Source organism: Eumetopias jubatus, unplaced genomic scaffold (genome assembly GCF_037043125.1).
Source record: "Eumetopias jubatus isolate StellerSeaLion01/CBP00866 unplaced genomic scaffold, mEumJub1_p1.0 scaffold_8, whole genome shotgun sequence".
In the NCBI taxonomy this organism is placed as follows: Eukaryota; Metazoa; Chordata; class Mammalia; order Carnivora; family Otariidae; genus Eumetopias; species Eumetopias jubatus.
The window spans coordinates 80153275-80176066 of NW_028274814.1; the positions used below are offsets into that span (position 1 = coordinate 80153275).

Here is a 22792-nt window from a genome sequence, read left to right on the forward strand (position 1 = left end):
ATTGAGCTTGGACAATGGAGGCAATAACAATTAAGACCTCAAAGGAGATTTAGCTTAATTCCAAAGTAAACGGTATTTGGGGAGCTATGATTTCTATCAAAACACTGGGTCTTTTAAACACATATCATTTGGGGACTAAGTTAGATCCAAGAAGCTTCTGTGGGCTTGATTCAAAGGACACTGGTCGGAAGAGTGGTGGGGAGATTGTTTCTGGTTCCCTCTGTGTATACACAGAATGGGTCTGGGAAGGGTGTCTGGGTGGCTCGGTTGGTTGAGCATCTGCCTTCAGCTCAGGTCATGATCCCAGGGTCCTGGGATGGAGTCCTGAGTTGGGTTCCCTGCTCAGTGGGGAACTTGCTTCTCTCTCCCTCTACCGCTCCCCCCCTCACTCATGCTTTCTCTCGAGCATGCGCTCTCTCAAATAAGTACACCTTAAAAAAAAAAAAAGAATGGGTCTGGGAAATTCTGGCCCTTGCCAGGATGGAAGGTAAAACCATTTCATCTCCCAGGGTATGTTTCTAATGACACCCCTGGGACAAGCTTCCCACGACCATCTTTGTTTCAAACTCCTGAGATTGTTGTGGGAACTTTTTTTTTTTAAGATTTTGTTTATTTATTTGACAGAGACATAGAGCAGAAACACAAGCAGGGGGAGTGGGAGAGGGAGAAGCAGGCCTCCCGCAGAGCAGGGAGCCCAATCCGGGACTCGATCCCAGGATCCCGGGATCATGACCTGAGCCAAAAGGCAGACGCTTAGGACTGAGCCACCCAGGCGCCCAATGGGAACTTCTTCTGAAACTTCCCTAGGGTTCTTTATGTTTGGGAGAGAACATATGCAAACGAGTTAAATAAGCAAAAGAAAATGTCAAAAAAGTTTCAGTATGGATAAGTCAGAATATAAAGGTAGTTACTTCTTGCACACGAGAATCAGATTTCTCTGTCAATGAACATTTTTAATTGTGATAAAAATAGCATCAGTATAAGGTTGTTGGGGAATATGGAAAGGAAGGGCTCAGATTAGGAGATATAGCACATTCATCAGGGGGTGGGGTCTCCATAATCTCCTGCCCCTCCCCTCTTGGCCTTTTACCATGGTATCCAGCACCTGGGAAGAACTTCTACAGACACTATCTCTGTTCCAGCTGTCACTAGCAGACCAGGTAGGGGACAGAGGAGTAGCCAGCGACCCTAACTCTCCTTCCCCTTGACCTTGAAAAAAGTGAAGATGACCGGGCTCATGTGGCCTGGTGTTGCTCCACCTTGTTGGGCAGCCACCGAAACCAGCTAGACTACAAAGGCCTCGCTAAAGACGTCATCAACAGCTTTCTCTGTGTCCCTGGCATCAGTGATGTTGGCATTTGGGCCTGTGTCCTAGAAGGAGCTCAGGTTTGCCCATATCAATCAATGCTTCTCACTGGTTTCAGATAAAACTTTCACCTAATAAATAGTGTGTTAGCACTGGAGCCTGGAGAAGCTCCTTGGGGCCCGGGAATCATTAGATGAAATATTCCTCCTTGTCCCTGCCCTTGGCCGAGTCACTTTCCATTTGGAGGATGGCGCTGGGCTCGCCTTCTGCAGGTTCGTAGGTGACGTAGCTGCCTTTGTCCTTGTACAGGTAAAAGAAGATCAAGACCACGACTGAGAGCAGGGTGAGGAAGACCACGGTGATAACAACTTGGAAAGGAGAGGGAAAATGCAGAGATGGTTCAGGATTGAGGATGTCTCAGTAATTCATGGGGTCCCCCGAATTCAACGATTCCCTCACTTTTTATAAAGATCCTTCTGTTCTAGTTAACCAGCGTCCACTTCCAAAATCCATATTCCCCCTCAAGTCCCACTTCCACGGTGCATGATAATCTGAAGTATCCTGGGGCTTAAGCTAAACACACATGGCTTTTGATTTCTAACAAAACCACCCCCTCTCAACCAGTTCCTGATGGTTCTGATAGAAACAGGAAGGAGGGAAACAGGAAATAGCTTATCCCAACAGGAAGGCATTTTTAAATCCACAGCCTCCTGCAGGGATTTCTCTGATCCCTCCCACCCTCGTCCTCACGCATCTGACAAAACCACACATGTTCCCATCCCCACCCGCACACTGGAGTGTACTGCCCATACACACCTACATCTATTTGTGGCCGCTTCCCACATTTACTGGCAGTGTCTCGGGCGTGAAGCCTCTAAGTCTTTTATAGCCTTGTGTGTGTGCATAGAAGATAACCTACGTGCCAAAACGAGCCCATTAATGGATTTGGTCTCCAATCTGTGGTGCTTTCCTGCATAGGGAAAATCCTCGATCACTACACTGGGTTGCCAGTCTATGGAGCAAGAGAGCCCCTGAATTCAAAATGGATTTGGCTCAGGGCCTTTGTTACCTGCAATGAGTGCTGTGCTGGCCTCGGCTTCTGGGGACAGGGCTTCAGTGGCCTGAAGAATTGGGGTGGTCACCAGTTCTTCTAGAAAATTTAGAAAAGTGAAAAAGGAAATGGGGTGAATTCTTTTGTCATACAGTGGTTAAGAGTATGGGCTTTGGAGGGGCACCTGGGTGGCTCAGATGGTTAAGCGTCTGCCTTCGGCTCAGGTCATGGTCCTAGGGTCCTGTGATCGAGCCCTGCATCGGGCTCCCTGCTTGGCGGGGAACCTGCTTCTCCCTCTCCCTCAATTGTTCCCCCTGCTTGTGCTCTCTCACTCCCTCTGTCAAATAAATAAACAAAATCTTTAAAAAAAAAAAAAAGAGTATGGGCTTTGGAGCCTAACTGATGAGGTTCTGAGCTCTGTCCTTTATTGGCTGTGTTACCTTCAGAAAATTACCTAACCCCTCTGTGCATTAGCGTCTTCATCTGCTTTTTAGGGTTGTTGTGACAGGTAGGAGGTAACTCAATAAGGATAAGCTATTATTAGGAATGCATACTCTTACACAGATGAGATCAAATGATGAGTGTATATACATGTATATATATTTACATTATATTGGCAGAGGTATTTCTTTAATGTTCTTACAAACTCGTTTTTTGGTTTTTTTTTTTAAAGATTTTATTTATTTATTTGACAGAGAGAGACACAGCGAGAGCAGGAACACAAGCAGGGGAGTGGGAGAGGGAGAAGCAGGCCTCCGGCTGAGCCGGGAGCCCGATGTGGGACTTGTTCCCAGGACCCACATCGGGCTCCCGGCTCAGCGGGGAGCCTGCTTCTCCCTCTGCCTCTCTCCCTGCTCATGCTCTCTTTCTCTCTCTGTATCTCTGTGTCTCAAGTGAATAAATAAAATCTTTAAAAAAAAGTATTTACATGGGCCGTCAGGGAGCCCTTTATTTCTGTCCCTAGTTAGCATTTTAGTGTAGGGATTTGAAAAGGCACCGAGTTAAGGTTACTGCAGGACAGAGGTATCCTGGGGAAAAGGGGCTGGCTGACCCTGACATCGCCCACAGGAGACATTATTCAATATTCATTCAATAAATAATAGCAGCACTCATTAACCGCCTACCCTTCGTCAGGTATTGGGGGCCAGGCACACTGGGGATATAATGGTAAGCAAATGGCCTGCCTTCATGGAGCTGACCCTCTACCATGCCACGGTTCACGGTTAATGACCGCAATACACGAGACAAAGGAGATCTCGGGCACACAGGAGAGCCCGGGACAGAGGGCCTTGATCTAGTCTTCCAGCAGGGCACAGCCTTCCCAGGAAGTGAGATGTGAGCTGGCCACTGAAGCAGGGGGTAGGAGTTTACAAGGTAAAAGGGACAAGGGCCCGCGCAGCTTGAGCACAGTGCAGGAGCGTGACTCCCCTCCGATGCCTGCCGCCTTCAGGTTTCCATCCAGGGCCAGTGATTATGTAGTCACCAGCGGGGGGACTGGGAGCCTGGGAGCAGTGCTGAAAGGGGCCAATGGTGTTGAGGGGTCTTTTCACACAGGCCAAGAAGGGGCCTGATGAACCTGGTCCTGCAACAGAGAAAGCAGGGGTGGGCTGCCTAGAGCAACCCCCCACTCCCAAGGCCAGGCCCCAGGGTTACGTCTCCTGATTCCCTCCTGCGCGCTCCTGCTCTCCTGCTGCCGCTGGGGGCGACATTAACCAACCCTGCAGGGCAACGATGAGGCCTGAATGAGAGTGCAGGAAGCAATCACGTAGTGACGCTGTTTCTGTGCTTAGTGCTTAAAAGGGAAAGCTAGTCTCGGTTCGAACCTTGCCCCAACATACTACTAGGTGACCTTAAGGACGTTACTAAACCTCTTGGAGCTTTAGTTTCTTGAACTGCAAAACAGAGGTGTGGTGGGCAGCTGGTGAGGTGGCTCGGGATGGTCCCCGCTGCCTGGTGTTTATTTACACCCTGTGTAAGCCCCTCTCCCTGTGTGTGGGCTGGACCCAGGGGCTTGCTTCTCACAAAGAGAGTACAGCAAAAGTGATGGGCTGTCACTTCTGAGATTACGCTGTGACTTCCATCAAAGAGAAGCCTTGAACTTTACCCTCCTGATTCCTGCCTCAGACTGCTGCCCCTCACCACGCACACTTTCCTCCCCCAAACCTCCCACGGCTGCACTTCATCTTCCCACCATTGATCTAGAATGCTGTACAGATGCTCTTAGTCTTGCCTTCCTTAAACATTAGAAAACGTAAGCTATACAAAGCACTGAGAAGAATAGTTTATGTACGGGAGCTTAAGTATAAAGATTAAGAAGATTCAATTCAATCAATCAACAGCAATTTACTTTGCCCCTACCATGTGCCGGAGGTACAGTCATAGATGCTGAGAAAGGGGCGGTGATGAAGTCAACCAGGGACTGGACCATGGAGCTCAATCTTAGTGAGGGTTCAGAGGGCAGATACATATGACTCCCAGAGGATGGAAGATGACTGCTATTTGGGAAATTCTGCAAATGATCCCAATTATAGCAGCTGCCATTTACTAAGTCCCTGCTTCGTGCTGGGTGCTTTATAGACATACTCCTTAATCCTTACATCAATCACTTCAAAGTAGGTGTTTTTATTTGCTAATGTGGACCCCGAGGCCCCGGGAGAGTTAAATGGCATGGCTCATGTCACACATGATGGAACAGTGCATGGAGCCAAGATCTGAATCCAGGACTACACGCTCCAAAGCCCAAGCAAGGTATTTATACTAATCCTTCCTACTATGTCCTTTTCTTTTTTCCCAAAGATTACCACGGGGCAGCAAAACAAGCTTTCCAGAAAGCTCAAGGGTTTAAAAAACAGGGGTAAAGGCGGGAGAAACACCAGCCGACCACAATCCGCTACACGCTGTCGTGCCACAGAGTGCGTCCTTAATGCGGACTGGCTCAGGGGCAACCGGTGAGCGGGCCGTGACGTCTGTGTAACGGGGAAGCCATTTTGCCTCACAGGCAACCTCCTTCTTAACTTTAACGCTTGAGGTGCTGAGAGGCAAGCTCGCTACAACTGAAGAGCACATTTTGGCAATGTAGAAAGACCTGCAGGAACATACAGTTCGGGGTCCCTGGGTGGCTCAGTGGGTTAAGCGTCTGCCTTCAGCCCAGGTCATGATCCCAGGCTCCTGGGATCGAGTCCTGCGTGGGGCTTCCTGCTTGGCCAGGAGCCTGCTTCTCCCCCTCTGGCCCCACCCCCGCTCCCGCTCCCGTTCTCTCTCGCTATCTCTCTCTCTCAAATAAATACATAAAATAGTAAAGAAAAAAAAAAAGATTAAAAAAAAAAGAGACATACACTCCAATAGAAGTGCCTTCCTTGGATGCAGTTATTGGTTGGAAGCCATCTGGTGAAGCAGTTAAGTACAAAATGAAGGAGATACAAAGAAATTTACCTCTACACGAAGACAACCGAGTAATGAAGAAGGCGGACCCTACATCAGATTTTTGCTTCTGATGAAAATGGTCTCTGTTGGAAGCAAAGGCTCTCTGGCATCTACTTCTAAAAGGAGGAAGCACACACCTCAGGAACAAAGGCTCACCCATTTTGTAGCACGTGTCAGAATCTCCTTTGTTTTTAAGGCTGAATAATATAACAAAGGAAGTTCTGACATAGGCTACAGAATGGATGCCACTTAGATGAGGTACCGAGAATAGCCAGATTCATAGGGACAGGAAGTAGAATAGTGGTTGTCAGGAACTGGGGGGAGAGGGGATGGGTAGCTGTTACTACTTTTTTTTTTTTTTTAAGATTTTATTTTTAAGTAATCTCTCCACCCAATGTGGGGCTTGAACTTAAAATCCGGAGATCAAGAGCTGCATGTTTTACCAAATGAGCCAGCCAGAGGCCCTGGGATAGGAGTTGTTGTTTAATGGGTAGAGAGTTCAGTTTGGGTGTGAATATACTTAATGGTATACTTAAATATTGTAAGTTTTATGTTATGTATAATTTTACTGTAATTAAAAAACTTTTCATACAGTTTACATTCTGAGAAGATGGACAATAAATAAAATAAGAAAAAGATATACTGTATTACATACTGATTAGTGCTATGTAGGAAAAAAGAGCAGGATGGGCGCCTGGGTGGCTCAGTCAGTTAAGCACCTGCCTTCGGCTCAGGTCATGATCCCAGGGTCCTGGGATGGAGCCCCGCATCGGGCTCCTGCTCAGTGGGGAGTCTGCTTCTCCCTCTGACCCTCACCTCCTTGTGCTCTCTCTCAAATAAATAAATAAAATCTTAAAAAAAAAAAGAGCAGGAAGTGGGGTAGGGGGCTGGCATTGTAGATAGCGGTAGTCAGGGAGTCTCCCTGATGAGGTGACTTGAGTAAAGACCTCTAGAAGGTAAGAAAGGCAGCCCGGCCGAGATCTGGGCAGAGGAAACAGCAAGTACGAGATAGGGCTATCCACAGTATTGAAAAGCACTGGGGCGGGGGGGGGGGGGCGTCTGGGTGGCTCAGTCATTGAGTATCTGCCTTTGGCTCAGGTCATGATCCCAGGGTCCTGAGATCGAGCCCCGCATCGAGCTCCCTGCTCCGCGGGAAGCCTGCTTCTCCCTCTCCCACTCCCCCTGCTTGTGTTCCCTCTCTCGCTGTCTCTCTCTGTCAAATAAATAAAATCTTAAAAAAAAAAAAGAAAGAAAAGCACTGGGGCTGTTGCATGCTTGGCATGCTTAAGGCACAGCACAGAGGTCACTGAACAGAGCAAGGGAGAAGCAAGAGGAGATGAAATCGAGGGGCCTGTATACTATGGGTGCTGCAGGCCATGGAAGGGATTTGGCTTTTTCAGTGACTGAAATGAGAACCTCATAGAGGTTTTGGGGCAGAGACTGGATCTATATTCCAAAGCAGTGCTTCTCAACCTCTGTTGTGCATAGGAATCCCCTAGGGATCTTGTTAAAATGATTCAGGGGGCCTGGGGTAGGGCCTGAAATTCCAAAGACCATGCTTTTGAAACACTGAGCCCACCACGTTGTGAGGAAGCCCAGTGTAGCCCAGTGAAACAGTGGTAGGATTCTGGATACATTCGACACCAAGACTGATGGGGTATGGGGTGGAGTCAAGGATGACACCAAGGTTTTGGGCTTGAGTGACTGGAGGGAAGGAAGGCATGGTGTCACCTGAGCTGGGAAGCCTGCAGGAGGAACAGATTTGGAAGGGAAGATCCGAGTTCAATTTTGGACATGACTGCTTATTAGATACCCAAGGGCGGCTGTTAAGACTGGAATTTTGGGAAGAGGTCTGGACTGGAGATTTAAAATGTCAGCATATTTCAGCCCCCGAAAAATAGGTGAGCTCACCAAGGGAATAAGTACCGATAAAGAGGCCCAAGGGCTGAGCTCAGAAAGGAAAGAACAAAGAAGACTGAGATGTAGCAGCCAAAGAGATCAAGTACAAGGACTACTGGGTTTCGCTATGCAGGGCTCATGAATGACCCAGACAAGAGACGCTCTGGTGACGTGCTGTGTGTAAGGCCCTGGCTGACACTGGATTCAAGAAAAAAAAGAGGGAGAAGAGGAACTGGAGGCAGAATATAGATAAACTCTTTTTTCTGTAAATGTGAGCAGAGAAATGGGAGTTCCTCCTGACGCTGGAGGAGGAAGGGAGCTCAAATTTTTTGTTTGTTTTTTCATGGATGGGAGAAACGACAGCATGTTTATGTACAAATAGGAAGGATAGGCGTAAGTCGGAAGAGAGGGAACTGCTGGGGATGCATGAGGGAGGTCAGTGGCTGCAACCGCGTCCTTGGAGGGATGGGGTCCAGTGCCCAGAAAGAGGGGCTGGCTGCAGACAGAGCAGAGTGCATGCTACTGACATGCACGTGGGCACAGAGGCAGGTGGTGGAGAGATGGGGGCGGTGGGGGCCTTGGGCAGTTCTTTCTGAGGACATTAATTTGCTCAAGAAAACAGAATGCAAGGTCATCTATTGAGAGTGAGGATGGGAGAGCCGAAGGTGCCGTAGGAGTAAATAGTGTCTTATCACAGGACCCGGATAAGGCTGTTTATAATAGGGGTGCCTGGGTGGCTCAGTCAGTTAAGCGTCTGACTCTTGGTTTCGCCTGAGATCATGATCTCAGGGTCCTGGAATGGAGCCTCGCATCAGGCTCCCTGCTCAGCAGGGAGTCTGCTTCTCTCCCTCTCCCTCTGCTGCTCCCCCTGCTTATGCTTACTTTCTTTCTCTCTCTCCACAATAAATAAATAAATATGTTTTAAAAGACTTTATAATATCCTGCGGAGTAATACAGCCTGGCTATCAGGACTAAGTGGAGTAGAAATTGACCATCAAGGAATGAAGTGGTCCAAGTCTAACCACAAGTTCTTCCACTGGGATTTGACCTTAGTTCTTTTTGAACTGATACTGTTATGTCAAACCATGCCAGGACCAAATCTGAGGTCTTCCTGTAATTCAAAATAAAAATACTACATCGCAAGACAGGCATAAGAAAGTTCAGTATCATTTGTCCCTGATGGTAATAACTCTGGCTTTTTTGCTTGACTTTTCTAATACACTGCATATTAAATTCTTTGCAAGATCTTAAATTCTTTGCAAGATCTTTTGTTTTGGTGGCCCGCTTGTGCCTTCTGCATAAGCTGCGTGTGGAAGTGCTTCGTGCCCTTTGCGTAAACGCAGACTCCTGCAGGCCCAGGAGAGGTGTGGCAAATTTGTGCAAGTCTCCAAACAAGAGGGGCAGCTAATAAGTTGATAAACAGAGAGATTTCAAGTGACTGGAGAAATGGGCCAAACTGAACAAGATGAGAATTTGAGATTCCTCAGTCTTGTTCAACTACTGACGAAGAAAGAATGGAGATGCTATGGCTTGGCAGCAGCACATATAAAAAAAGACTTACAGTGAGATCACCCAAAAGCCACGGGTCTTGGAAGGATAATACCCTCAAATGGCAACAAGAGTGACAGCTAGGTTGCAGAATTTTGGATGGCTTTTCTTTTTTTCTATATGCTTTCCTTTATCTCCCAAATTTCTTACGATGATAAATGCAGTTGACTCTTGGACAACATGGGTTTGAACTGCATGGACCCACATACAAAGTGGATTTCCCCCCATAAGTACAGCACAGTACTGTAAATGCATTTTTCTCTGATGATCTTAACATTTTCTTTTCTCTAGCTTCCTTTATTGCAAGAATACAGTATGTAGTACGTATACCATATAAAATATGTGTTAACTGACGGCTACTGGTAAGGCTTTCGGTCAACAGTAGGCTATTAGTAGTTAAGTTTTGTGAGAGTCAAAAGTTATACATGGATTTTTGACTGTGTGGGGGGACTAGCGCCCCCAGTCCCCATGTTTTCAAGGGTCAACTGTTCTTTTATAATCTTTTTTTTTTAAAGATTTTATTTATTTATTTGACAGAGATAGACACAGCGAGAGTAGGGACACAAGCAGGGGGAGTGGGAGAGGGAGAAGCAGGCTTCCCACTGAGCAGGGAGCCTGATGTGGGGTTCGATCCCAGGACGCTGGGATCACAACCTGAGCCGAAGGCAGACACTTAACGACTGAGCCACCTAGGCGCCCTGTTCTTCTATAATCTTAAAAAATCTAAAACTTGCTGTTTTTCTAGGCACCATTAATATAATGGGGCTCTTTAATGGAGACAACAGTGCGGCCCTACTTTGTGCCACTCTTAGACTGCTGAATCTGGGTATGACAGTTTTGTGTGGTGAGCAGCCAACAAAGTGAATGGCTTGGAAACTGTATCAGATAAGGAAAGCTGGTAAGAGAAAGCCCAACAAGGAAACTTAGGGAGAGCCTAGAACTTGAATGCTACCTTCAAATATGTCAAGGGATGACCTGTGCAAGAGGACCACTGGCAGAAACTAATGGGACAGAGAGGTCTCTCCCAGAGAAGGAAGAGCAAAACTGGCCAGATGCTTCATGGGGTACTGGAGAGAGAATTCTAGCACAGAATGGGTGGTTTGACTAGCTGACCCTGAGGACTTTTCTCAGCCTTAATTTTGGAATTTTTATAAATTGAAAGTGTTCTATCAGAATTCTCTTTAAAATCAAATTTTTGAACAGGTGAAATCTCAGCAAAGGCTGTAGTTTAGTTATCAGTATTATACCAATGTTAATTTCTTGGTTTTCACAACATGCCATGGTCATATAAGATACTGACATTAGGGAAAACTGGCTGGAGGGTATATGGGAACTTTCTATATTATTTTTTGCAACTTTTCTGTAAATCTAAAATTACTCCAAAATAAAATGTTTACTTAAAAAAAAAAAATCAAGGGCGCCTGGGTGACTCAGTCATTGGGTGTGTCTGCCTTCAGCTCAGGTCATGATCCCAGAGTCCTGGGATCGAGTCCCACATCGGTCTCCCTGCTCCGTGGGAAGCCTGCTTCTCCCTCTCCCACTCCCCCTGCTTGTGTTCCCTCTCTCGCTGTCTCTCTGTCAAATAAATAAATAAAATATTTTAAAAAAATCAAATTTTTGAACTCCACTCTGCGTAAAAGAGCTGTTTCAGACTAAGTGAAACAGCTAGGTGCTAAGGAGCTAGGGTCTTCAGGTTTCAAGTGCCAGAACTGTAATCTATGGGGGCGCCTGGCTGGCTCATTTGGTAGAGCATGTATGTGACTCTTAATCTAAGGGTCTAAAAGTCGTGAGTTCAAGCCCCATGCTGGGCGTGGAGCCTACTTAAAATTAAAAAGAAAAAAAAGAAAACAGAGCTGTAATCTGTATTTGTTATTTACAGTTTATGAAACATACATTATTTTATCTCTACTTCACAGTCATGATGTGAGCAGGGTTGGTATTATCATTATGTACAAGCTCAGCAAATTGCATCAACCAGCCCAGGGTCACTGAGCTGCTGGCTGAGCTGGGCTTCAAATCTATCTCCTCATTCCAAGGTATTTTTCCACCACGCACTATCAACTCTCCACGTTCTGGAAACATCTCTGCTCTGCCTCAGCTAACCATTTTAGTTGACGTGTCCACTGGGTTTGGTTCCCTGAATTTTACTGCAGAATGGAAAGGGTGTTCACTATAGTACTGTTTGCAAGAGTGACACATATCTGAATGTCCATCAGCAGAGGAATGATTAAGTAAATTACAGGCCATTCAGTCTGGAAACACTATACAGTTGTCAAAAGGAATGACGTGGATCTGTAATTACTGGCAAGGGATATATGGTGAGATGAAAAAAGCAAATTGCTAGGGCAGTAATGTGTAGAAGATTACGTGTTTGAAAAAAAGTAAATTAAAATGGAACTATAAACACACACATACACATATATATGTCTGCATATACATAAAAGGTCTAGAAGGCTATTCCTTGAGGGGCATGTAATAGCTTTTTAACGAAAAAATAAACAACAACAAAGTAAACTTAAGTTCAGGAAGCCTGGTGTAAAAGGGGGTGAATGGCTCACAGCTCTCCCCCCCATTATCTCCTGCTCCGACACCATTTCTCTCCTGTCTTCCTGTCCAAACAAAGGAATGGTAATTTTACTCCCTTCCTTCCCTCTCCTCAGGCTTGGAAGTACTGTAACACCATTTTTCTCTCAGGTAGGGGGCTTGGGGTAGAGGAACACAACAAGATTTGAGGCTCCACTCAAATCCTAACCAATTGCAAATGAACCTCAAGATCTACTTTGCTTATGTACCCTTTTTTTGGTTGTTGTTAACCCAGATACCTGTTGGCTTCTTTGTGGCCATTGTTTTCAGGCTAAATCTCTTATCACTGAGGCATCACATCCTTTGCCACCTGAGTCTGCCAACCTACTTCATTTGCTCTAGACCTGCCCAACAAAGGGCGGTTCCCTCAATTCTCCTTTCCATGGGAACCCGCCCTGGAATTCTACTTCCTTTCTCTTTCCTTCTCTTTCCTGGGCTTGGGCCAGTGGGGTGCAGTGAGACTCTGAGAGCGGTGTACCGTGACAGAGAGGACACAGGCTTTGGAGTAAATCAGTACTGGGCACAAAATCCTGCCTCGGCCTTTATTAGCCACATGACCTTGGGAGAATTTAACCTCTGAAAATTTCTTAATTACCCCGAACCTCAGTTTTTGCTTCTGTAAAATGAGAATAAAACCTGCTCACGAGGCTGGGATAAGGAATAAGCAAGATGAGAAACAACAACAACAAAACAAGCCAATTAAAAAATGGGTAAGGACTTGAATAGAGATTTCTCTAAAGGAGATATTAAAAAAAAAAAAGATATGCAGATGGCACATGAAAAGATGCTCAATATCACTAATCATTAGGGAAATGTAAATCAAAACCACAAAGAGATAGCACTTCACACCCACTAGGAATGCTACTATAAAAAAAAAAGAAAGAAAGAAAAGAACAAGTGTTGGTGAGGTGTGGAGAAATCAGAACCCTGCGCACTGCTGGTGGGATACAACACGGTGCAGCCGCTGTGGAAAACAGTGTGGCAGTTCCTCAAAAAATTAAGCAGAATTACCACGTGATCCAGCAATTCCACTTCTGGGTATATACCTGAAAGAACTGAAAGCAGGTACTCGAGAAGAAATTTGTATACCCATATCCCTAGCAGCCTTGTTCACGATAGCCAAAGGGTGGAAGTAATCTCTTGATGGATGAATGGATAAACAAAATGATATAGTACATGTATATATAATGACGCATGTATATTATCCAGCCTTAAAAAGAAGGACATTCTGACACATGCTACAACATGGACGGACTTGAGATGCTAAGTGAAAAAGCCAGATACAAAATGACAAGTACTGGGGGCACCTGGGTGGCTCAGTCATTAAGCGTCTGCCTTCGGCTCAGGTCATGGTCCCAGGGTCCTGGGATCGAGCCCCGCATCGGGCTCCCTGCTCTGCGGGAAGCCTGCTTCTCCCTCTCCCACTCCCCCTGCTTGTGTTCCTGCTCTCGCTGTGTCTCTCTGTCAAATAAATAAAATCTTTTAAAAAAAATGACAAATATTGTATGATTCCACTTATATGAGGTACCTAGTCAAATTTACACAGATAGAAAGTAAAATGCTGGTCATTAGGAGCCGGAGGGAGGGGGAATGGGGAGCTACTGTTTAATCGATACAGTTTCAGTTTGGGAAGATGATACAGTTCTGGAGATGGACGGTAATGACGACTGAACAACAGCATGAATGTTAATCAATACTTCATGCCGCCAAACTACCAAAACATGGTTAAAATAATAACATATTATGTATATTTTACCACAAATTAAAAAAAAAAAAAGGGAAAATTTGCCCAAGTCCTAACTTCTCACTTAGCTGCCAAAGCATCACCTCTTTTCCCTACGGGTAGGTTTATTCTAGAGGTCCTCTGCCTTTTCCTCCAGAACACCTTCTGGGAAAGATGCAATCTGTGGTCTCAACGCATGGCACTAACTTGATCTGGAACAGCCACTGCACCCTTCTTGGTCTGTACAAACCACATCCATTCTTCAAGGTTAAGTGCTCCCTCCCGTTCCATTCCCCACTCATGAAGCCTTTGCTGACCAATCTAGACTTCGATCCACTTCTCCCTCTTGTCTCTCCCTGGATAATGGACATTCCGAATTATGTGCTTCATGGTCACAGAGGACAGTGTCTTCAACTTCCCTGGGGTTGTCACTCGTTTTCACATCAGTATAGTAGATAATGTGTGTCCTAATGAATGACGAATGAGGCCGTGTACCTGAAAACAGAGGTACATAGACCAACCAAGGTTTGGTTCCTCCCTTACCCTACCGTACACAACGAAAACCATCAGTGACTATCTGATGGTTTGTCTGGCTCAGCTTGGTTACTAAACAAAAGGCGGGAATTCTTTCTCAGTGTGATGAGGTGGATCCCTGCCTGAGCATAGATAGCTCCAGGAACCAATGGATTTTGATGCTGGAGTGTATCATCAGAGGAGTGGAATTAAAAAGCAGGCAGAATTCCTTTCCAGGAAAAGGTGGGTCTCTAACAAGCACCCGTTAATAATAATAACCAATGTTACTGAGTGCTTACTAGATATGAGGCACCGTGCTAGGTGTTTTATATGGGTTATCTCATTAATCTTCATGAATAAGCTCATAAGATAGGTACCATTTCCCCCTTTTACAAATGAGAAAACTGGAGCTTAGAGAATGGATCACTCACTGAAGGTCACAAAGCTTTAAGTGGTAGCACTGGGAACTGGCCCAGGTCCATGTGATTTCAGATTCAAACTGCACCAAAGCAAGCATTTTGGTTGCCCTCCGCAGCTTCCCAGGACCTTTTCCGGTGTGAGGCCGGCACAGGGAAGTAGGAGGGTCACTGCATCTGGGCTGAGGCTCAGGGAATTCCAGGCCTGGGCTGGAGGTGGGGGAATATTAACAAGTCTCTACCATTCGTATCGGGAAAGGCCTTCACCTACCTCCTGGAGAAGGCGTGGTTAGCAGGCTAGTCATTGCAGCAAGAGGATTGGGCACCAGGGAGAGGCAGATCTGTATGAAGAGGGACAAAGACAGGCGTGAGGTGGGCCCCTACTGGGGCTGGAGACGCCGAAGTCCCAGGAAAGCCTTTGAAAGGGCCGGGTTTTCCCGGATTCCTTCCCCCATGGGGCTAGTCCTAAACCCTTCCCTTTTGGTTTCCCTGAGTATCTCTTCAGGCTGCAGGTGCCAAGAGCAGAGCCGAGACCTCTGGTACTTGGTGTGGGTTGCCTTTGACTGTACTACCCCGAGATCCTTTCACCTGGCCACCACATTTACCTAAGGGATTTCTCCCGGCCTGAGAAAGTTAGGCGAAGCTATGCAAATTAACAGCGGACCCAGTTTCACCAAGCTGCAGGCACAGGTACCCCGCTCTTCCCCGAGCCGCGAGTCTGCGCGCAACCGTCCACTAGGGGTCAGGAGAGGGCCGGGAGGGCAGGACGCGACAGCTCCGGTGCCCGCGTGGGGGCAGGGCAGGGCCGGGGCCTGGGGGCCGGGAGCCAGACACTTGAACGTGGAGGTGAGGGGCCTCAGTCCCCTTCAGGCCTGTCCCCGACCAGCCGCTGTCCCGCGCGGGCCCGCTTCCCCCCCAGCCCTCCCCTGCCTGCCGAACCCCACCGGCCGGCCGGTAGCGCCGACCCCACTTGGCCCGGCCCGGGACTCGGCGCCCCGCGCGGACGTCGAGGCTCGCGCGGCGACGACCCGGCGACCGGTCTCGGCCCCGCCTCCCGCCCCGGCCCTCCCGCGTTACCGGCACACGGCTGCCGGGGCGGCACACGGCTGCCGGGGCAGCCCGCGGCGCGCGCGGCCGTCCGTCCGAGCAGCCCGCTCCGAGCGGCCGCGACGGGAGAGGCTCCGGCCGCCCTGGGCTCGCGTCGCTCCGGCGGCCGAGGCGACTGCGGTGTACGTGCGGCCCCCGGGCTCGCCCGGCCTCGCCCTCCCCCGATGCCCTCCTCCGCGTGCTCAACCTACCAGTCGGACGGGCGGCCGGGGGAGGGCCCGGGCGCCACTCCGCGCGTCCTTTTGAACTCGCCGGGGGCGGGAACGGCGGAGGTTCGCGGAGAGCCGCCGAGGGACACAGAGCGGGAGGAAGCCGCGGACGGACGCGCGGAGCGAGCGGCGGAGGCCGGCCGGCAGTGGGGGTGGAGGGACCGGCCGACTGGGTGGGACAGGAAAAGAGGAGAGAAACCGCCCTCTGCAGGTTCCCTCTGCCTGCCCGGCCGCCTCTGCTCCCCCGGGAGGAAAGGCTGCTTTTCCTTGTCCGACTGTCACTTTACTCTCCACCCGGAGCCGCTTCCTCCTTCGGCCCGAGGCTCCAGACGGCGTGGGATCGGAACTGGGATAACTGGGATCTGTCCGCTTGCCCCCCATCGACGTAATTTGAATTTCCAGCAGATGTGGAAAGTTACATTTACTTGCGTTTGCCTATCATTTACGTAAATAAGCTCGGTGTCCAGAATCTTGGAGTGTAAGCTAACTCAGGCGCAGCGCGGCCGGGAAGCTGGGAGCACTGGTGGGGAGGGGACCGGTGCCCCATCCGGATCCTCCTCGTCTGACGTTCTTCTGAGGCCGTTTAGTATAGAGGTTAAGAGCGTCGTGGACTTTGGATTCAAACAGTCCCAGCCCCGCCGCTTGTTAGCTGTGTCGCTCTGGGCGAATTACTTAACGTCTCTAAAATCTGTTCCCTCGTCCCTGAAGTGAAGCCATACCATAGCCACACGTTTAGCACATGGTGAGCACCTCAACTTAACTGTTCATCGATGCCATACTTTAGCCATCTTGACTCACTTCTCTGTGGCAGGGAATGTTCCCAAATTAATGAACTCAGTGACCAAGGTTGTAATACTATAAACACAGGCTCTGGAATGCGCTCTGCTGTGTGATCTTAGACAAGCGACTTGGGTTTCATTTCTCTATCTAGGGCCATACCTGTCTCAGGAAGTTACTGGGGGGAGAGAATGAGTTAATACATCTAAAGCATTAGAACCTTACCTGGCACATAGTAAGTGCTCAGTAAATGCTAGCTATTTTTATCTTGGCTTCCTATTTACGGTTAGGACTCTCTTCCTATTTAGGGTTAGGACAGGTTATTCTGCCAGTGATACAGATTTCCTTGCTTGCTTATTCCTGTGAGGAGTTCTCTAGTTTTGGAAATCAGTATTTACATAGACTGATAGGTCTGGTGCATGTTCATTTGGGGAGTAAAGACTGACAGAAAAATCTCAGAATAGAGGCATAGTGTGAGGAAAAAAGCGAAAACATAAAATAAGCAAGGGTGGTTGCTTTCATTGCTAAAGATATTATTTGGTTGGTAAAAACCAGAGGAAAAAACAGAGTAAGTTGATGAAATGCATTTTATTTAAATATATTTTTAAAGGCACAGTAGTTATCAATGAGGAAGAAGAAAGCCCATATGTGGGAAAACTACCAATCCAACCAAGAAAAGCAGAGAAAGTAACACGTAGGCAAGATGTATGTAAGTTAAGAAAAATGTCAGCCTGGTTAGTTCTCAGATAAAAGAATATCCAACAGAAAAGGAAATTCAAATCCTAAGGGTTAAATTCTGAAGGTGGATAATTGCTTGCATTTACTGACAAGTTGATCATGAATTCCAGGAAAGGTTGAGATTTTTTTGTTATCTGGTTAATCTCCCCCATAGCATATTCCATTACGTACTAACAATTGTCCCCACCCACCGCAGACTTTTTTTTTTTTTTTTAAAGATTTTATTTATTTGACAGCAAGAGAGGGAACCCAAGCAGGGGGAGTGGGAGAGGGAGAGGCACGCTTCCTGCTGAGCAGGGAGCCCGATGTGGGGCTCGATCCCAGGACCCTGGGATCATGACCTGAGCCGAAGGCAGACGCTTAAGGACTGAGCCACCAGGCGCCCCCCATTGCAGACTCTTAGAGGCCATGCAGCCCAAATGACTCTACTGAAATGTCATGTTACTTTCACAATTTCATGGTTAATCACTCACAAGTAACTTTTTTCTCTTTAAAATGTAACCTTAAAAGATTTGCTGGTACATGATTTTATCCCTGTAGGCACATACCATTCATTTAAAAAGTGTAAATATGCAGAAAAATAAGATCCAATATGCATGTGCTCAGCACCTAATCTAGCGTAAAATAGCAATACTGTAAGCAGTGTGTGTATGCTGTTCTTTGGTGTATCTTGTACATCCTGCCTGTGTCATGTTTCCAGTGTTCTCTAGATACCTCACCTAGCCTGTCAATATTGTCCTTCAGATTGCTGGAAGGCAGGGATTGGGTGATGTTCTTGCAATTAATTTTATATAGAGCTGCATCCAGATAAATGATGAATGGGGCCTCACTGGTGGTGATGTAGCAGTGTTCTCCAAGGATTGAATGCTAAACTTCAGAAACTGGAGCAGCCTTCCTTTTGTCAACAGACCGCAGGGGCCTCAGGGCAGGGAATAAGAGATACTCATCTCTGCCCAATTTACTGGCTTCTAGCCCCTTCCTGTGCTGCTGCCAGGATGGCAGTCTTCTAAATCCTAGCCTTTCCCCTGGACAACTTTACCATTATTTAAAAAAGATTTTATTTATTTACTTAAGAGAGAAAGAGAGAACACAATCAGGAGGAGGAGCAGAGGGAGAAGCAGATTCCCCACTGAGCAGGGAGCCGGATGCGGATGTGATGTGGGGCTGGATTCCAAGGACCTTGGGATCATGATCTGAGCCGAAGGCAGATGCTTAACTGACTGCGCCACCAAGGAGCCCCAGCTTTACCATTTTGTAAATCAGGGGTCAACAACTTGGTTCCTAGCCAAGACTATCTATCCTAAATAAGCAAAATTATTAGTTAGGTCCAGCATACCGGCCCCTTCCCCTGCCTTGCTGGAACCTTATTTAGGGCCATATGCACATGAAGTGGCAATCTCACAATTTAGTAAAGGTCTCCACTTTTGTTGTGCCTCTGCCATAGCAGTTACTTTGGGTGCGTGTCTCCCCACATCAGACTGTAAGTCCCTAGAAGTCCTTGCTGGCACACTCCTTTCCTAGGAGGGGAAGCCTTGCAAAGAAAAGGCTTGAATTGGATTTTGCTGGATGAATGTGGGAGAGGTGATTCCAAGCAGGTCACGGAAGGCCTTGGACATTTCCCCCACCCTGCCGATACCCCTGGACTATCACTCCTAGCCATGACTCTGAGTGCCAAGGGAATGGGATGCCTTATGGGAAAGGTATTAAAATATAGGCAGTAGGGCTTTCATGGGGGGGCATGCAACCTCTTCTCCATTTCAGCAGTAGAAATCTTTTGAAGGCTTTTAAGTAAAAGTAGCAGGATTAGATCTTAGAAGAATGACTCCTAAATACAAACATTTATTTCCAGCTCCCTAATGGACACATCTACTGGAAAGTCCTGGAAGTTCTCAAGCTCCTTGTTTCCAATGTTTGTACGGGACAACCAATAAACTACACAGAAAGTATATAATGTGATCAGTTTTGACACATGTATGTACTCACTAAACAATCGCCACAGCATTATATTTCCATTTCTCTAAAAGTTTCTTTGTGGGGCGCCTGGGTGGCTCAGTTGGTTAAGCGACTGCCTTCAGCTCAGGTCATGATCCTGGAGTCCCGGGATCGAGTCCCGCATCGGGCTCCCTGCTCAGCGGGGAGTCTGCTTCTCCCTCTGACCCTATCCCCTCTCATGTGCTCGCTCGCTCTCTCATTCTCTCTCAAATAAATAAAATCTTTTAAAAAAATAAAATAAAATAAGTTTCCTTGCGCACCCCCTCCCACCGCCACTGGTCTACCTGTCACTGTAGACACTACCATGCCTCTCCATAAACTGGGCCAGTCTCATTCTTTCTCCGGGGATCTGGATCTGGAAAGGACAGAGGCAGAAGGTAATGGAAGCGGAGTCTTGCTTACAGGGCCGTCCAACACATTCCTGTGACAGACAACCTGGGGTGGTTCTTGTCCTCTCCTGTTCTTCCAGTTCTATGAGCTGCCTAATGTCCTCACAACATATTCTTTATTGCTTCATCGGGGCAGTTTGTTGTTTGCGAGCAGAGAAGCCACACGCAGTGATGCCTGTTCTCCTGTTACCACCATTTAGGAGAATGGCACCACCAAAGCCTAGTCTCTCAAGCCTAACCCAGAGTTAATTCACTGTAACTTCGGTCATGTCTCCTCTTCTAACACATTCCTAAATCCTGCCCATTCTGCTCCCTGCTCAATAGTCTGTCTCCATAAAGTTCTCACTTTTTTTCCTCATTATTTCTCTAGCACCTAGTAGGGTGCTTGGTGCAGAGCAGGTGCTAATAAATGCTTGCTGAATGACTGCATGAATTGCGACATTGTCCATAACCCCAGAAACAGAAGCAAAAATGGAGGAACATCTGCATGTGTGTGTTTATTAGGGTGGCAGAACTTCAAAGTGTGTTTTTAATGTTTTCACTGAAGTAAATGATAGGACTCGAATACAGGATTCCGGACTCTAAATTCCTCACCATTTCCATTCTATTATTGTACTTTGTATCCTTTCCCTCCACTTGGGAGTTCCATTTCTCCTTCCCTCCTGCTCAGATACTCAGTTACACCAAGTAGCAGACTGTAAACACTAGCTACAGCTCTAAAATGTAACCCCTTTCCCAGGGTATTTGCTTGTTAGCTGAAAGTGGGGGTGAGGGGCATGCCATAGAGCATCTGGATTGAGGAAAGGAGCCTGGGGCCCCTGGCGTCATTCCGACTGGGGCTGGGGGTCAAGGATGTGACTAAAGCTTTCTGAACGTGAGGTAGAATCAATAACCTTACCTAAGTGGAGAACACAGTGCTGGGCTGTAACTCTTTGTGTCAAAAAAACAATCCATAACACAGTCAGAGTAATACTTTATTTAACAACCTGAAAACCTGTTCTTTTGCCTCTAAGTCTTGCAAAATGAGCGGTTCACTGTTCTCTGAATATGTGTGGTAATGAGTCTCTATGTGGACGTGTCTCTGTCTACAGATGCTTATGCTTTTTATAGTCATTTTTGGCCCACTTTACTTAATATATAAAGTCTTTTTATTCTAACAATGCTAAAGCCTGAATTAAATATTCCCGGGATCTAATAGTTTCTTCTCCTAAGCCTGCTGCCCTCCCTCCCCTAAGTCTGCTCCTCAGCCTCCATTAATGCTAGATCTTTAGAGACCACCAGCGTTCATGTGGTTGGAGAACCTAAAAATGAATGCTAGATCTTAAGTCCCTCTGACCTATATACCCTCTAGCTGAGGACCTTGCCTGGGGAGGTGTGTGTGGAGGTCTTGACAGTTTCCCTTCATAGGTAGTCAGTTTGAACTGTAGATACCTGGAAAGTAAACAGGATTGGGTTAGATGCTGATCTGCCCTCCCACCAACTGGCGGCGGGGGGGGGGACTTGTTTCTCTCTTAAGGAATGGGCATCATGAACTGGGTGAACTGACCAGGTTTGCCTCTTCTTCTTGGATATTAGGAAGTGTGGAACCAACTTTGTGGTCCATCCTCCACAGTTTTATTTTATAGAATGTGTTTTTGTACTTGCCTAGCTCCATTTTAGGTCACTGTTACTAATTTACTTCTGTGTATATTTTGTGTGTGTGTGTTTACCTTTTAGTGTGCCTTTTATATATCTTAACTTTTTTTTTTTTTTGAGAGAGAGAGAGAGTGTGTGTGTGTGTGTGTGTGTGTGTGTGTGTGTGTGTTAGTGGGGGAGGGGAGGGGCTGGGGGAGAGGGAGAGAGAGAGACTCTTAAGCAGGTTCCATGCCCAGTGAGAAGCCCCATGTGGGGCTTGATCTCATGAACCTGAGATCATGACCTGAGCCGAAATCGAGAGTCAGACACTTAACCGACTGAGCCACCCAGGTGCCCCACTTAACTACTTTTTGAAATAAGTTCAGATAAAAATATTTAGGGGGTCCCATGGTCCTGGGATCAAGCCCCACATTGGGCTCCCTGCTCGGCAGGGAGACTGCTTCTCCCTCTCCCTCTGCCTGCCACTCTCCCTGCTTGTGCTCTCTATCAAATAAATACATAAAATCTTAAAAAAAATATATTTAGGAGATAAGGCTATGGTGAGAGGTAAAAGGTTCAAGGCCAAGTGCTGGGAAATGGGCACAGAAACCACAAAGTCCCAGGTCACTCTTGGTTCCTCTGGCTCCCGCCTGCTTGACTTTGCCCTGAGGATGTTGTTCACTGCCGGGTTCCCCTGGTAGCCCATGGTGAGGTTTCCAGACTGTAGCCAAACCTCTGTCCACCCCCAGTGTGAGTCTTACCACTCACCCCATTCTCTGTGTTATCTGGCCTCCTTACCTCTTCTTGAGGCACGGTTGCCATGACATTGCTCTCTTCTGGAACTGCAGAGACGTGAAGCTGAAGATCTTGGCTCTGCAAAGAGAAGAGTTCTGCCAGTGAGAAGTGGCTCAACCTCCCGAGTCTCTCAGCTTCGAAGGGTCTTCTGTGCCTTACACTTTACGAGGGTCATAGACAATACAAAGGGCAGACATACAATGTTGTTTTACTATGGCCTGAGAGCATCAGGGAAGGCTTTACTGTCATTCTCTGTCACAGATCAAGAGACCGAGATTCAAAGGATCAAATGACCTGCTGGGACAGGAAACCAGGTCTTTGGACTCCCATTGTTTCCATGATCAGACACCGTGTGATCTGTGTGACATGCATCTGTATATAAATCTATGTGGGAGTCTGTGAGACTATAAATATAGGCCTTAAAATCACTACCTACCACTTTTAGACTAACCCTCCTCGGGAATGCACTGCAGCTCTCACACTGAGATGATCCTAAGCTATGGTGGTTAGGAAAGGCAAGTGGCATGACGGTTTCTTTGGGAAAAGTTCTGGGTTCTTAGATGGGTACCCAAAGTTTGGAAAGCCCTGCCTAGGAACTGCTAAGCCAGGGGAAGAAGACCTTGGTACTCTGAGGTGCTTTCTCCTTTAAGGGATTTTCCTTCTTATTTCCTCCTCAAATTCCAGGCTATGAACTGCCCCAAAGGTAATA

At 47.2% G+C, this 22792-nt stretch overlaps 2 protein-coding genes across 4 annotated transcripts in view; both read right to left on the reverse strand.

The window, feature by feature from the left end:
• Positions 1 to 932: 932 nt before the first annotated feature.
• On the reverse strand, positions 933 to 20535 carry SMAGP (small cell adhesion glycoprotein). 2 transcript variants are annotated; one of them, XM_028125625.2, is made up of 4 exons: positions 15761 to 20535; positions 14734 to 14803; positions 2376 to 2456; positions 933 to 1674 (listed from the first exon to the last, which is right to left on the reverse strand). In XM_028125625.2, the coding sequence occupies exons 1-4, from the start codon at positions 16157 to 16159 to the stop codon at positions 1496 to 1498; spliced, it is 729 nt and encodes a 242-aa protein (XP_027981426.2). In that variant the 5' UTR covers positions 16160 to 20535; the 3' UTR covers positions 933 to 1495. The 2 variants fall into 2 exon arrangements, with proteins under 2 accessions (XP_027981426.2, XP_087882194.1); XM_088026068.1 differs by lacking the exon at positions 15761 to 20535 and adding an exon at positions 15540 to 15643.
• A 95-nt stretch (positions 20536 to 20630) lies between these two features.
• BIN2 (bridging integrator 2) overlaps positions 20631 to 22792 on the reverse strand; it is a 29584-nt gene continuing 27422 nt past the window's right edge. For both annotated transcript variants that reach the window (XM_028125614.2, XM_028125613.2), the window contains exons 12-13: positions 22087 to 22161; positions 20631 to 21105 (exon numbers count right to left, since the gene is read on the reverse strand). In XM_028125614.2, coding sequence (XP_027981415.1) covers positions 21076 to 21105; positions 22087 to 22161 — 105 coding nt within the window. In that variant the 3' untranslated portion in view covers positions 20631 to 21075. The remainder of the gene's footprint in view (positions 21106 to 22086; positions 22162 to 22792) is intronic.

Bases quoted from the DNA above. Each gene is read 5' to 3' on its own strand.
- SMAGP (XM_028125625.2), bottom strand. From the start codon at position 16,159: ATGGGGGGCAAGCGGACAGATCCCAGTTATCCCAGTTCCGATCCCACG. The intron at 14,804-15,760 runs GTAGGTTGAGCA...CTCTTCATACAG, and splicing joins CCCGGCCGCCCGTCCGACTG to ATCTGCCTCTCCCTGGTGCC. The intron at 2,457-14,733 runs GTAGGTGAAGGC...TAAATTTTCTAG, and splicing joins AACCACGCCTTCTCCAGGAG to AAGAACTGGTGACCACCCCA.